Below are 15,489 nucleotides of genomic sequence, written 5' to 3'. Positions count from 1 at the left end.
CGTAATAGGAATTAAGTCTCAGGTGTATTGACCGTTGCTTCTCTTTTCGGTTAATTTTAGGTTTTCTATTTCAGAATTTATAAAAACTTTTTCAGCTTCAAAAGCAATAGAAAAACCTGCATTTTCAATGCAGTTTACACTCACTAATTGGCCGTTAATTCTTGGAACGAGAAGGTCATTCTTCAGAATTATATCCTTATCATCAGACGTTTTTCCTTCGATGTCGCCGATGCCTGTTACTTCCAATGTGTCCTCCTTCGATGCACATTTCACAACTCCTGTATGCGGTCTAAGTCTGGTGAACCATTCTTTTCTAGAGGACGTATGTTGAGTACAACCTGAGTCCATGATGAAGGCCTCTTCATCACTTCTCCAGCAGCGAAAGTCACAGCAGAGGACGCATTCTCTTGTGGTGATTCTCGTGGTCTGTTACGTGAGCAATCTCTTTGAAAGTGACCACGCTGACCGCAGCGGTAGGAGACTACTTTTGTTCTGCAGAAACGAGCTGAATGCCCTTTTCTTTGACATGTTTATTGTTTGCACAGTTAAATGCGACTGGATCTCCTAGACATTTGGTCTGCCGAGGAGGGATTTCTTTTCTTGATTCCAGTAGTAAAGCTTCAGTGTCTATTAGTCTGGCTCAGACATGAGTCAAAAAATCTAATCCATATACTCTGGAGGGCTGGTTTTCCAAGGCAGTTTTGGTTCCTTTGTATTCTTTCGGTAGTGACATTAGAATGTACACTATGAGATCTTCATCTGATACAGTGGCTCCAGATGACTTCGAATCGGCGGCCAGCCTAGAGATGCGGTCCAAATGCTCCCGCATAGTGTGCATCTCGTGTTTTCTTAACAGTCATTAGTCTTTTCCTTCCTAGGATTTGACTTACTATACCTTTGCTTCCTTCTTCATACTGAGCTTTCAACTTACTCCATACGGCTGCTGCAGTCTCTTCAGCTTGAAGGGTCGGCAGTACTGAGTCGCCGATGTACTGTACTAATAGTGCTGCCTTTTTTCCCCGTAGTTTTTCTGCTTCAGTATCTGCTGACTCTTCGTCCAGGTATTTATCCAATTCTTTGACTTCTATACATCTTATTTCTTCTTTGACTTCTATACATCTTATTTCCTCAGGCCTCTTTTAGAAAAATAGAAGTGATCCTTCTAATGAGACAGATTACTTTCTTTACTTCCTTTTCAGCACGTTTCTACTACGAGCAGCAAGTTGAGGGAGACGGGTGTACGACGAGGATAATTTCTTCCTCCTGGCTTGGTCACGTAAACGAGAGGAAAGACGTCTTTTTAACTGATTCCTTTCTCGCAAAGAAGGAAGAAGCTGTCTTTCGAGACAGAACCTTATTCTCCCTCTAGTAGAAGAGACTTCAACCCAGTTACGGGTGAGGCTTTTGAAGCCTGTTCCATTTTGAGGGAACCACGCTCTGCTGCTGAGATCACGGTATAAAGAAAGAGTCAAAAGTCGTGGGTCGGCGACGTAGTCTTTTTTGAACTTAGAACTAATGTATGGTATATTAAAAGATTCAGGTATGAAAGATACAAGGAAGTAGGAAAACTTAAATGGTACTTTGACATAGATTTTCAACACAGCTGTTATTACATCAGATGATTATAGCGGATGTACAAGAGGTAGTAAGTATCTGAGAAGGAATTCTTTCTCACGACCTTAAATGATCTTTAATATCGAAATATGTGATTACAAGGAAAGTCCGAGATAAAACAAGATTACAACAATTAATAGTTAGCATCGGTGTTAAATAGCGGATTGGTGTTAGCACTTAATTTGTTATCTGCAACCCCTAACATTTTCTCGTACCTTAAGGATATTGGCATTTATACATCTATCTAGTTTTTAAACCAAAACAGAATTGTGAACCTAGCTGTAAAATATCTACCTAGTTGGAGGCGCGATATAGCCAAGACTGGCTCTTGCGCCTAAAATCCCAAACAACCAAACCAGCTAAAAGTATGCTCCTTTCTTCATTTCTCACATATACTTTTCATCTTAGAATGTTACAGTAAATCCTGCTCTACGCTCTCTACACGCAGGTATTGCATTTATTCAGATAGTATGAGCGTTTTGCGACAGTTAAATAATCTTCGGAGATAAAATCACCCAATATTAGGTTTTATTATTCATTAGCTGATCAGTCTTCACAGAAATGGGTTTCATGTAATGTTTTGTTGGGTGCCGAGTCACGTTGGCATACCAGGAAACGACCTAGCTGATTCTTGCGCACGGTCTGCCACTGATCTCTTGCCATTATCTGTGGCTTTCACGGATGTTAAGCTGCATGTTCGGAAATTTATAACATCTCTTTGGTAGCAAAGGTGGGATCTCCAAACTCTCAATAAACTACATAGTGTTAAAACCAATTTGGACCATTTGCCTGTACTGCACCTGCGTAGTGCAGACGTTAAACTTACACTCGACTGCGAATCGGTCACACCCGGTTAACACATCTACATTTATTGTTCGGAGAACCTCCCCTTGAATGCAGTACTTGTAACGCTCCTCTCACAATTCATCATATTTTAATAACGTGTCCAAGATCTAATCAACATCGCTTAAAGCTTTTTGGGAGTTCTATTTTATGCATACAAGATTTGTTGGATGACATTCACCATCCTAATATTTTTGCGTTTTTACGTGCCATTGGTATTTTTAACTGCATGTAGAAGTTTTAACATATCTACTGTTTTATACGCTTTTGTAAATTTCCCTTTTTTTAACCTTCATACATTTTACACACTTCGTACGTTTTATACTGTACTCATACTTTTTATCTGATTTTATTTAGATTAGTTATCTTGTCTTATTCACTCACTAGTACTATTTTATCAATTCATTGTATTACAATTAAATTTTGTATGCACTTAGGCTTTTAAACGATTTTACCGTATTGTTTGGCGCAGCATGTCCTCATCTGGACCTTGCACCACTAAACCCTACATTCAATCTGCAGGGCCCAGAACTCTCTTTTTCTTACCTACTTCTATGTTTAATACGTGTGTTGTTGGTACCAATAGAAGCCAATAAGAGTTCATGATCCGAGCAGGTAATTCCCTCGTAAATTCTGTAATTCTTAATCTCACTGTTACTCGCTATCATATCTATCCAGCTTTGGCCTAGTACTGAGTTATATGTGGGTGGGCCGTCTGGATCGTTTACCACATCAAGATTATTTCTCATGAGAAGGTCTAGAAGAATATCTCTCCTGTGGTCACTTTTCGGTCCCCATGCTACAGATTTGGCATTCAAATCACCGCAAAGCACAACTCTTGCATTGATGTTTTTACTTAGAAGAGAGTCAATTGTTCCTTGGTTGTCCAGAATGTTTTCGCTCGGAGAACAGTAGGCAGATATGAAGAGGTATTCCACACTATCATATGTAAAGTTGACAGCTCCTATGTCCCTTGAATCGGCCACACTCGACTCACGCATCTTCATCTGTTGTTTGGAGAATCTCCTCCCAAATGCGACTCTTGCAATACTTTACTTACGGTTCATCACATTTTAACCATTTGTCCTTGTTTTAACCAACATCGTCTTACCTTTTTTAATAGCACGATTTTATGTATGAAGGATTTGTTAGATGATATTCATCATCCCAACATTTTCGCATTTCTGCGAGCTATTGGTATTATATATTGTATATAACTGTTTTATCTGATTTTATTCACTCTTATTTCCTACCCATGAACCGTTTTACCTTTTTGTGTATTTTATAGAATTATGCTTTTTAATGATTTTTATGAACTTTTAAAAATACGTGTCTTGAGATAAACAATTTTATTACTTTCATTTATTTTATGACAATGAAACTATTGTGTGCAATTTACCATTAGATCTAACTCAACAAATTGTTTGGCGCAGCATATCCTCCGTTGGATCTTGTGCCATAAAACTTCTACATTCAATCCTATGTCCCTTGATATGTGCACCGGGAAGTCATTTATCACCTCTCAATTCAGCATAATTGCTGAACGTGGCAGGTTTTATGGTAGTAAAGCTTATTTTTGATTGAGAATCCGGTGATTGTTGAGTCTTGATTGTAATAAGGCTCATTCATACTAATGATATTGATGTCCAGATTTTTAAAGTCCTTGTTTAATTGGAGTTTAGCGGATGAGGTGTGATGTAAATTTATATGACCAATATTGATAGTTCTGTTGTTCTTACTGTTCATATGTAGTTCGCTTCATCTGTCTATTTTGAGCTCTTATAAATTGAGCTCTTATATATTGTTGGCACTCCTTGTCGAATGGTGAGTGGTCCACCTCAAGCAGCTGTCTATACTTTTTGTTAGCTCTATCACAATGGTAGCAATGTGGTATTCATTTCGAAATATTATTTTCGAAATATTCATTTCGAAATAATTACACAATCGAGAAATGTACCAATGCAATAATATTGAAAGGCTTGTTTAAATTAACTGCATATACATTCATAACATTGTTGCAATTTATGTTAAATAAATGTATTGTTGAGTATAGTCATATAAAATGTCAAGTTTCATAAATTCTATACAACATAACATTAAAAAAATATGATTTGAAAGTATATTAAAAATTGTTTATAAAGAGTGTATGGTGAAGCACATTAAATACGATTCATAGTAACCTCATTTACAAAGATTCTGCAAAATTTATGATAAACGAAGTTAAAAATTGATTGGTAGTGTTCATTAATTTTAAATTTTTATTACATTATAATATTATATGATGAATTTAAATATTTAGTGCACAAAATTTATGTTTTGATTGAGTAGGAAAGTGCATTGAAGAATCTTGTATAATTTTTTTTAATAGTTTTAACGTGTTACTTTCTGTATTGTTTATTCGTTTATATAGTTAGTGGTTAATTAATTAATGCATTCTTAATTATGAAAGATTATAATAATTACGTACTATTATAACAACACAATCTTAAAGTATTTGATTGTAACATACAAAAATTGTTTTGGGAAAGAAAATATTTGAATAAACTTACAATTGTTTTTAAATACACTTAGAAAATGAAAAAATGTTCTCAAAAAAAGCACACAAAAAAAATTGTATTGCATCAAAAGATACTTAATTATTATTATTTTAAAATAACAATGAAAGTAAAGAAGGTAAATTATAAAAATCATCTACTTTAGTAAGCATTAATATATATATTCAGACTATTCAACCAGGATTAAACAGGTTATGCAAATAATTTTTCCGATCGAGTATCAAAACAATTTAATTATTTAATAATTCATTTGAATCATTATTTTTTTATATATATATCATCTGGTTTCTTTGACCAGGAATAACATTCTAATTCTTTTTGATAAAAATAATAACAAACTTCTGGTACCATTTTGATCAGGGAAAAAATAAAAAAAAATTCTGGCTTAATTAACCAACAAAAAAAACGAACAAAATTCCTGAATATATAAAGCCCTAATTAACAGTGGATCAGGGTTTGAACCTGGGCTTTTTCAATGACGCAATGTAAACTCATGTTTGTGAAAATTGCAACACCATGAAGGACTTACGCGAGTGAACTGAAATTTTCAGGAAATGCAAAGTAGAGCATAATATGCAAATGATTAGATTTTCAGACCCGTAGCGCATGCGTATGCTGAGCATCGCCCTCTGAACGGCGGATGGATCCGAATAAATAGACGGCTGTAGCGAGGCGTGTATGGTTATCGGTGGTTATCTGCTAGTGGTAAACGTTAGCTCAGACGTTACTTATGCCTCTTCGACGAAAGATAGCTAGATTTCAACAACTTACGGAGTTTGAAAGGGTGAAAATCATCGGCCTTCGTGAAGCTGGATTGTCTCATCGTGCAGTAGCCGCTCGTGTGCAGCGTAACAGCAGCACAGTGATGCGTGTTTGGAAGCAGTGGACGGAGTGTCAGACAACTCAGAAATCCGGGAGTGGACCCCGAAATGTCACGTCAGCTTGCGATGATAGACACCTGGTCCGCATGGCGCTGACAGACCGTACGGCTCCCTCTAGACAACTGGCAGCACCAGTGGTCCATAGCTACAGGTGTTTCATTGTGTGCTTCATCAATTCGTAGACGTCAACTGCAGCGTGGACCGCGTGCAAGGACTCCTTTATACAGGATCACCCTCACGCTATACCATAGCCGCCTGCGGCTACAATGGGCCAATCAGCATAAGGACTGGCGTGCTGATTGGCAGCATATCGTGTTTTCTGACGAATCCCGCTTTAATTTGTGGTACCATAATGGCCGCATTCGTGCCAGACGCTATGCCTGTGAACGCCACCTTCCGGAGTGCATTATCGAAAGCCACAGTGGACAAACACCCGGAGTTATGGTCTGGGGTGCCATAGCATATCATGGACGATCTGAATTGCTACGAATTGGGGGTAATCTGAATAACAACTGGTACATCAGTGAAGTTTTACAGCCCCAAGTTGTTCCCTTCCTTCAAGCCTTGCCAGGCGCTGTATTTCATCAAGACAATGCCCGCCCTCATATTGCTAGGACTGTTCAATCCTTCCTTGCATTGCGGCAGGTACAGCTTCTTCCTTGGCCTGCGTATTACCCAGATACGTCACCGATTGAACATGTGTGTCATTTCGTTGGTCGGTGCCTCGCTTGTGATCCTCGTCCTGTTGCTTTTACAGACGAACTTTGGGTACGCATTCAAACTATATGGAATGTTCTTCCTCAGACAGACATTCAAAATTTACTTGACTCCATACCACGTCGTGTAAAAGCGCTTATTGCGGTGCGTGGTTGCTACACAAAATACTGATTTCGATCTCTTGTTATTGTTTGTTTGCTTTGAAAGTTTAATCATTTATTTGTACCACTACCACTCAACCGTGTAGTAAATTTCATTCAATTATGACGATTCCTTCATGGTGTTGCAATTTTCACAAACAGGAGTTTACTTTTATATGATCGTGTTAACCCAAGTTAAACATCAGAAAGAATCTCTTTAAAAAAAATCGTTGAACTCAGGTATTACCCAGAGCTTCATGGCAAATCCAATCTGGAGAAGGTTTAGTTAGCTTCATTACGAGTTTCACAACTTCGTATGCTCTTCAAGAAGGCGGCACACATCCTTTCGTTGACAACCTGGTCACTGGCACAACTGCAACCTTATCAGACTGTAGGAACTTAACAATTGCAAGATTGAACGGCATTATCTATATAATGCAAAATTAAAAATACTTTTAAACAGTTACATATTTCAGATATATGCATGGATAAAGCAATTACAACATCATAAAAAATGAAAATAAAGAAATTCTAAGTTTATGGTTTTTTTTAAATTGAAAGCTAGTATATATACATTGAAAATCCATTACATTCAAGCAATCATGTCTGTGCATGGAAACATTATTTTGATACACTTGGTCATTATCCATATAATGCAAAATTAAACATACTTTCGAACATTTACATATTTCAGATATATACATGAATAAAGCAATTACAATATTATAAAAAATGAAAGTAACGAAATTCTGAGTTCAAAATTTTTTAAATTTAAAGCTATATATACAATAATAATTCCTTACATTCAAGTAATCGTTTCAGTGTGTATGGAAAGATTGCTTTGATACAGTTGGTCATTGAAAATTATAATTTTTGTTTAAAACATGCAAATTGCACAAAAATAATATAATGACCTGACTACATTAATAAAAAATTATTAACAATTTCAGCAGCCAATATTAACGTAAAATAAAATAATGATGTATTAATATCATCAGCCTGACAAATGGCTAATGTATTTAAAATTAAAAATTTGGCATAGCAATTTGTAAGTGGGCAAATAAAATAGAAGAATCGTATAGTTTATATATATATTGAACAGAATTCACACGCACAACGCTAATATTAAAGTAATTATTTTGTCAGGAAAACAAGAATACTTTGTTAAAACTTTCAATTCTACAGAGTGGAAAAAATTAATTTATTTAGACTTGTTAATAATCTGAGCTGTAAAATATAGGGGAAAGAGGCTATTTATATTAATATGCCTTTTAACGAGAAAAGAAAAAATTAGTTCACATTAAGTCCGTTCACATGAGGAAGATTAAGTATATTGTGAGAACTCGTACAAGAACTAAACGATTCGCTTGTATTAGCTATAAGATATAAAAAGTATGAAAAATAATGAATATGTATTATGTAATATAGGTAAGAAGGTGAAATCTAATTAGAATGTAATTAATATTCATAATACAAAGGAAATATGTTGTAATTATCATTTTCTTTCAAGGCGAGGCATTTACATGAAATATGGTTGACAGACACATAAAATAAAGAGGAATAATTCTGAGCCAAAAATATATTGAACTGTGAAGATTTAGCAGGATATTCATAAACATCAATACAGCTAAGAAATTTTGTTGACTACAATATTTACACTACCATCTGATTTCTTAATAAAATTTTTGATTAAACAAATAGATTTTTTTTAATAAGCATACATTATTAGAAAATGAAATCTTTCAGGAAAATTTTCCAAACAGTATCTCTTCATATTGTAAGCCATAACAATTCATCAAAGTTATCCCATTAATATGTTGTTTAATTAAACATATTTTATCATTATACTTAGATAGTTCTTTGGTAACCTGATTGTTCACAAAACAAATTTTTTTCTCTACAAACCTTTTTATAACTTGCTATAAATGTTTTTCAGCTTTTCTTATCTTTTTAGACTCTTTCAAATTGAAAAGAGCTAAATTGATCTAAAGGACCAAAGTTTTTTTCAATTTTAGAAAGATGGAGTAAGCAATGAATATTGTGAGACATGTGTTCTTTTCCATATAAAAATGGAAAACCTTTAACAAAACATAGAAGCCAAGAATGAGCAAAATTCATCATGGCAATATTAGTGTTTGTTATAAGAACCTACCTTTATAGAACAATGTAATAATAAAAAGTTCATGTACAGATCGTTTTGTAAGCTGCCTTTTAAAACTATTGAGCCAGTGAAAAGCAAAAATTGTTTAAATTCTCTAGCTCTCCAGCGTTCGAAATCTCTTAACGCCCTTGGCCTTCTAATAACAAAATCGTTACTAATGCTTGAAGTGAAACTCAAAAGCATAGCAGAGATTGCCTCTGACAGACTATTTGACAGTCGATTTTTAAGATCACATTTTAACCATAATTTTATGAGCTTTTTCATAACCCCTAAGCAAACAAGATGCATATATTCTAATGGGAGATACAGGGCCAAGCTTATCAATCTTCAACAATGTAGAGTCACATTTATAGTGGTTATCACTAGCAAGTCTGTTTTAGAAATCTGAATCAGCTCTTTCAACAAAATCTACTTCAAGAAAACACACTATTTTTTTAAAATATAATCTTTCCTGAAAACATTTGTTGCAGCTGGAATAACCAGAATGGCCTTAAATGCACAATATAAACACTCGGGCAGGGGCATCGCAAATCATTCCCTTCAGATCTGTATTTTATAATGCTTCCCATTATCCACAATACCATTCTTAATTAATTTGTTCATTTCTTCAACAAACTTGTTTAAAAACAGATATGGATCTTCAGGTTTCTGACTTGAATGGAATATACCTATGGGGAATACACAAGGTGCATTCAAGTTGTAGCTTAATGATCCTGAAACTGGCCATAACTGACTACTTGAACTTTTCGCTAAAGGCAAACCATCAACATTTACAAGTAGTTTTAGATCAGGACCTAATACATTTTTAGAGTTTATCTTAGATAAAATAAACTTAATTCCTACTTCAATTCCAAAATAATGGTGGTAAACTCTATTAGATATATTTTCTACTCTTACACATAGAGGTGTTTGAAGCAGTGCACGAGCATCTAAAGGCAAGTCTGAACCACAAGGATATTTCATTAAAATTTTTAACAAATTAGTGTTCGTAGATTGAGGCACATTATCAGCAATAGCCCATACTGCCAAATCATTTTTTAAATTCGATGGGTGATTATCTTTATTGGTGTTATATAGAGTTGAATTTATTAAGGATGCACCTGCTTCGATTGCGTCAGTTACATTAGAATAAAACGAAGGTAGTACACAGATAGATTTATTATTTATTTTAAGTGGTGTTGCTGGCGACTGAGATTCGCAGACCGATTTTGAAGACTCGGACAGCCATGGATCAGACAGCCATTCGGTCGTTTCTTAACTACAATTAAAGGGCAAGACCAAGAACAAATATTTCGTTCTATTATACCTGCTTCAACTAATTCCATTAAGTCTGTTCTTACTTGATCTTGTATGGCATAGGGAATTGTAAATGGTTGACATTTCATAGGATTTTTTGATTTAAATTTAATTTGAGGGTTAATAATATCTGAGTGTCCTAAAGTCTTAAGGGATTTGGAAAAAGCAGCATATCTTGAAGTAATTGCAATAATTTTTCTTGCCTATCAGATGGTAAATGGGCAAGGTCAAAATCATCTTTATTTAAATCAATTTTCCTCAAGTCCAAAATCTCTTGTGTAGCAGATATCAAATTACAAAATTCCATATCTTCTTCTAAATTATGAATAATTTCCTGAGAAGAATTCTCTTCAAATTCAGGATTAAAGAAAATATTGCTAGTGTCTATTGTTAGTGTCTTTGTTTATATGGACAGTTTGCTCCCCAATATTTTTAACAACAGTAATAAATTTAGATTTGTCAGTATTATGTAAAGAAGGATTTGGATTTTTAAAGGTGGGTTCAAATTAGAAAGTATTGTCTTTATCACTAAAATTTTTAATTTTCAAAGTTATTTGAGCTGATTGTTTTGGCTCAATTACTAATTTCTTGTTTACAATTGCCTTAGAATCAATAATTGAATTACAAAGTGTTTCATCTTTTTCTGTTAATTTAACTTTAAAATTTTGAAAAGCAGCAAAATTTTCATGGGGGAAAATTTTAATATTATGTTTGGAAATGAAGTCATAACCCAATATAGCATCAAAATTGCCATGTGCAAATTCAGAAATATAAAAAGGGTTTTTAAAATGTTGCTTATCAATTTTAAAAGAAATCTCAGAGCAGAAAAAAAAATTTTAAGTCTGAATTAACAGTCCTAATTTGAACATTGCTCGAAAGAAGTCTAGTTTTGTTATAGTTCTTTATTGCTGAGTATACATCTTTTGCCATGAGTGAAACATTTGAACCTGAATCTAATAAAAATTTAAAATATTGATTGCCAAACTTAATATCTATTATGGGTAAATTCTTACTGGTATAAACATTATTGATATAAATTAATTTAGATTCTGAATTAAAACTATTAAAGTAATCTCTAACCGTATCAAATTGTTCAGAATTCATCTTAGAATTTCAGTACTTATTAAGCATTTGCTTGGGTGAACTTGCACGTGGGAGTGAGGACATTATGCCACCCTTTAATGGCCTAAATGACTCTTGTAGGTAGATTTGGTTATAGTTTGTTCAGAATTATATCACGTTTGACTGTTAAATTGCCTTGCATTATATCTTTGTGAATTAGAATTTTGAAATCTATTATATCTATTGGGATAATTGTAATGAGGGAAACGAGGTGTCACATATTGTTGACCCTGAAACCTGGGATAATTAGTGGGACGAACAGTTGCCAAATATAATCTACAATGGGCCATAATGTGACCTCTTTTGTTACAATAGTGACAAATAATTGATTGCTGTGATTTTTTATGAGTGTTATCCAAATAATTTAAGCTTTCCTGTCTGGGCATATTTGAAGCCTCTTTTGGCCGGGTTAGTGATAATTTAAATTCTTCCCAATTAGCTAGTTAGTGTGCGGCTTTGAGCAAAATTGGCAGGTAATTTCTTGTACTTTTAACGTTAAAGCTTGAATTTGTCTTTCCAATCTCTTTAAAGTATCATTTTCAACTTTATTTATTGTATGTGAATTTAACACCTGAACGGTAGCTTTTGCCATCGCTAACTTATTGGCTTTGGTTACTAGAGACTCAAAATCACTAGAATCCTCCAAAAATCAGTGACTCCTTCATTTCATTGGGTAGGCCATTAATCAGCTGGAGGGCTTTGATCTGGTTTAATGCCTTATTGTCATTTACTGAAGTAAATGTTTTTGCAACCAGGGACTCGATTCTATGTGCGAAACTTCGAATCGATTCACCTGGCAGCAAAAACATATTATTAAGTGATATCAGATTACATATCGGCTATCGATGAACTCGTCAACTTCATTTCTTAATTGTACCCCATTATCATCATTCGAAATTGTCACCTTGATTCTGTCGTGCCCTTTGTTAACATATTTAAAAATGTATTTGTACGCCATTACACTTCCACAGTACTCCACATTGATATGGCAATTGTATTTCAGAAGGAGATAGGCATTGTAGGGAACAACCATCGAATTATCGACAGGAATTATGCATTTCTATAACAAACGTATTGGAAACTTGCTATCACTCCTGTTATCTCTACGTCTATATAAAGGAAAACCATCACCAGACATATCCGTTTCTTCTCGAAAAGCGAAAGAAAATTTTTTTTTACAGATGCCACTTGTTTTGTCATAACATGGAGTTGCTTATGTGGGCCATGTAACATATGTTTGGACACTTTTTGATGCAGATTTGGAAAATTATCTTTTGGAGGTATTTCAGCACAGATAAATCTATCAATTGATGATGGGGTCAGCAATTTGTCACGTGGGTTGAGAATGAATAAACAATGGGCATGTGGGAGACCTCTCTTTTGAAATTCAATATTAAAAGTATAGCCCATTACTTTGCCAAAAACCTTTCCTGCAGCTATCTCTTTCACAAACTCCTCAAATCTGCAATAGAATGCTCGTACAACAACATGTGGAATGTCACTTGCAGTGAATCCTGTTGGAAGTTAACTCAAGTATTCTCTAATTTCTGGCCACTGTGGATTTGCTGTGAAAGTTACAAACGAATCAGGTCGTCCGACATCTCTTGAGAGAGCCATACAATCTTGGAAATGCTGCTGCATTGCTCTCGGACTGCCAACAAATGATGATGGAAGAACGACAGCTCGCCCAAGTCGTACAATGTCTGAGGTATTGGCGGAACTATACTGCACATGATCAATCAGCCCTTGAAGTGTTTCTCTACGAAATAAATTCTGATGACTTTTGATATAATTCAGCCTGTTCCACTCCATAGTAATGTAACCATGTAGAATTTATTGCTGGGATAAACGACCAGCAGAGGTGAAAATGTTAAAGTCTCTAAGCACTCGCAACCGCCATCCAAAATACTGTACAGCAGTAACACGACTTGATCCTGCATTATTTGGTACGTTTAGGGAATAACCAGGATCACCTGATGGAAAAAGCAATGGGAAAACCATTGGTTCCACATGATGAGACAGTTTATACATCTTTTGACACACAAACTGGTGTTTTGGGTATACGATAAATTGTACATGATCAGGTATTAAACCTTCAGCACCTGTCACAACAACAGCCGACACTTCAGCAGCAGCACCAGATGTTGGAAGATTATAACGTCTGCCATCAGTAGTGGTCAACTTGTGAAATTCAAGGCGAACACTCTCCGTAGGATGCCTCTTATAAGCTTCAAACAGCGATTTATACACTTGAGCGCATGGGTTTAGCTGCATAACATCTTGAATGATTTTTAAAACACTTGGTTTGCAGCGCTCAGATGTTCGGCAGGCCAAAGCAGTTTCATTTTCATGGATATAGATTTGCGCAAAACGTGGTTTTTCATTGTTCGCTGGCATGATGCTGGTTGTGGCCATTGCGTTAACTTCCCCACGAAGAGCAACACAGCTTATACCTTTAAATTGAATTTCTTGGGTTGTACAAAATGCTGTCATAGCAAAAGACGAATTGTGAAAACGTATATTTTGCCTGAAATTCATTGAGTCATTGTCATTTCCCAATAAAAGCTGTTTCAAAGTTTCTGGATACGGATGAGTTGGGTTCAGCTTTATCTTGCCATTGTGACAGCAATTGCGTTTTATTCTTCCATGCTCTGTTACAAAGGATAGTGCCCTGCAATGAGAGCATTCTACAGACATAGATCCAATCAAAAGAGGTGGACAGTCATCACTGTACGATTCTCCCAAATACTGATTTCCATCTATTTCTCGAAGACGATTAGCTGCCCTACTTCGATTTTCTCTTTGGCGGGCATTAGTAAGCTCTCGATTATTTTGTCGATTTATTCTTCGACGCTCTTGTTCATTTTGACGAAACGTGGGATCCAATCTCCGCTGTCTGCGATATTCTCGATCGCGATCTGTCCTGTCAGACATTATACTGAAATTCCAAATGATTGAAATGAGTTGAATAAATAAATGTGATTTAAAATTTAACCATTTTAAGGTAAGCAAGCCTCAGTAAGCTTTATAATAGCAAACAACAAAAATGTAAACATTAAAAGATATCAATCACTGGATAGGCATAAGAATGATAAGATAAGATGACATGTAATCAGCAAAAACCCACTCAAAGTAAATCAACAAAAAGCTTTGACGCGAATGCGTTCTCTTTTCTGATTGGCTTAAAACTGCATCCTCGCTTGGATTGGCTACTTCTTTCATACTGTCACGTGATACCTTAGATTTCATTGGCTGGTGGGACACCATCATTGGATTTTTATATATATAGATATCTTAAATACCAAAGAAAAAAAGAACAATGTAAGATGAAATAAAAGGTATTAAACAATATAAAATTGCCTAAATTATATGAACTTATATTTCCAATTTTCTTAGTTAAAGTGGATTTTTTGTTTTGTAAATTGCTTAGTTAAACTTCACAAAATTTTTTTTTTGCTATTTTATTCTTTTTTTTATTTTAACATTAATGTATTGATGATCTAACATTGATGTATATATATTAATTTTATTTTTAATGTAATAAAATTGATTTTTAAAAAAAATATATTATCTAATTATGAATTAACAGTAATTAATTTTTTTATTTTAAAGTTAAAATGCTAGTCAATCCTACACAGTTTCTTTAAATCTATCAAAATGTAAAAATAATGTACTATGAAACTTTGAGACATTTTACGCTAGTTATCAAAATTAAGGAGTAATAATTTTTTAAAAAATAAGTACCCTATATTTAAAAATGCACTTTGAAACAACCATTTTTTTCTTCTTAATAACAACTCCAAATATTAAAACTTCATCAATTTTTTTAAATTTTATGTAATTTTTTACTGCTTTTTCAAAAGCAAATAATAATTTTTTGTAATTTGTGAAAAGAAAAATCAGAATGAAATATTCTTTGATTTATTTCTGAAATTATATTTAATTAATATTTTTACGATAAGCTGGGGGAAAATAAAATCTGTATTAAAGATATCTATTTAAAATATATCTAACATATTATCTATGAGTTATTTCCAGGTGTGATTATCTTACGTTAACTGTTTTAATTAAAGAAATTTATTTTATTTTGATTTTCAATTTTAGGTTTTTTATTTTCACTTTTTTTCTTTTAATATTTGCTTGATCGTTAATTTTTTCAT

General features: G+C 34.2%; 1 protein-coding gene across 1 annotated transcript; it reads right to left on the bottom strand.

The window, feature by feature from the left end:
- Positions 1-13,162: 13,162 nt before the first annotated feature.
- On the bottom strand, positions 13,163-14,263 carry LOC139426137 (uncharacterized). Its single transcript, XM_071183898.2, has one exon. The coding sequence runs from the start codon at positions 14,261-14,263 to the stop codon at positions 13,163-13,165; it is 1,101 nt and encodes a 366-aa protein (XP_071039999.2).
- Positions 14,264-15,489: the final 1,226 nt, after the last annotated feature.

The sequence above is a fragment of the Parasteatoda tepidariorum genome, chromosome 10, assembly GCF_982258835.1.
Source record: "Parasteatoda tepidariorum strain Cologne lab strain chromosome 10, Ptep-v5.0, whole genome shotgun sequence".
Classification (NCBI taxonomy): Eukaryota; Metazoa; Arthropoda; class Arachnida; order Araneae; family Theridiidae; genus Parasteatoda; species Parasteatoda tepidariorum.
This window is presented reverse-complemented; position numbering and strand designations above follow the sequence as displayed.

What these genes read in the sequence shown, in the direction of transcription:
- LOC139426137 (XM_071183898.2), bottom strand. Translation starts at nt 14,263, where the DNA reads ATGTCTGACAGGACAGATCGCGATCGAGAATATCGCAGACAGCGGAGA.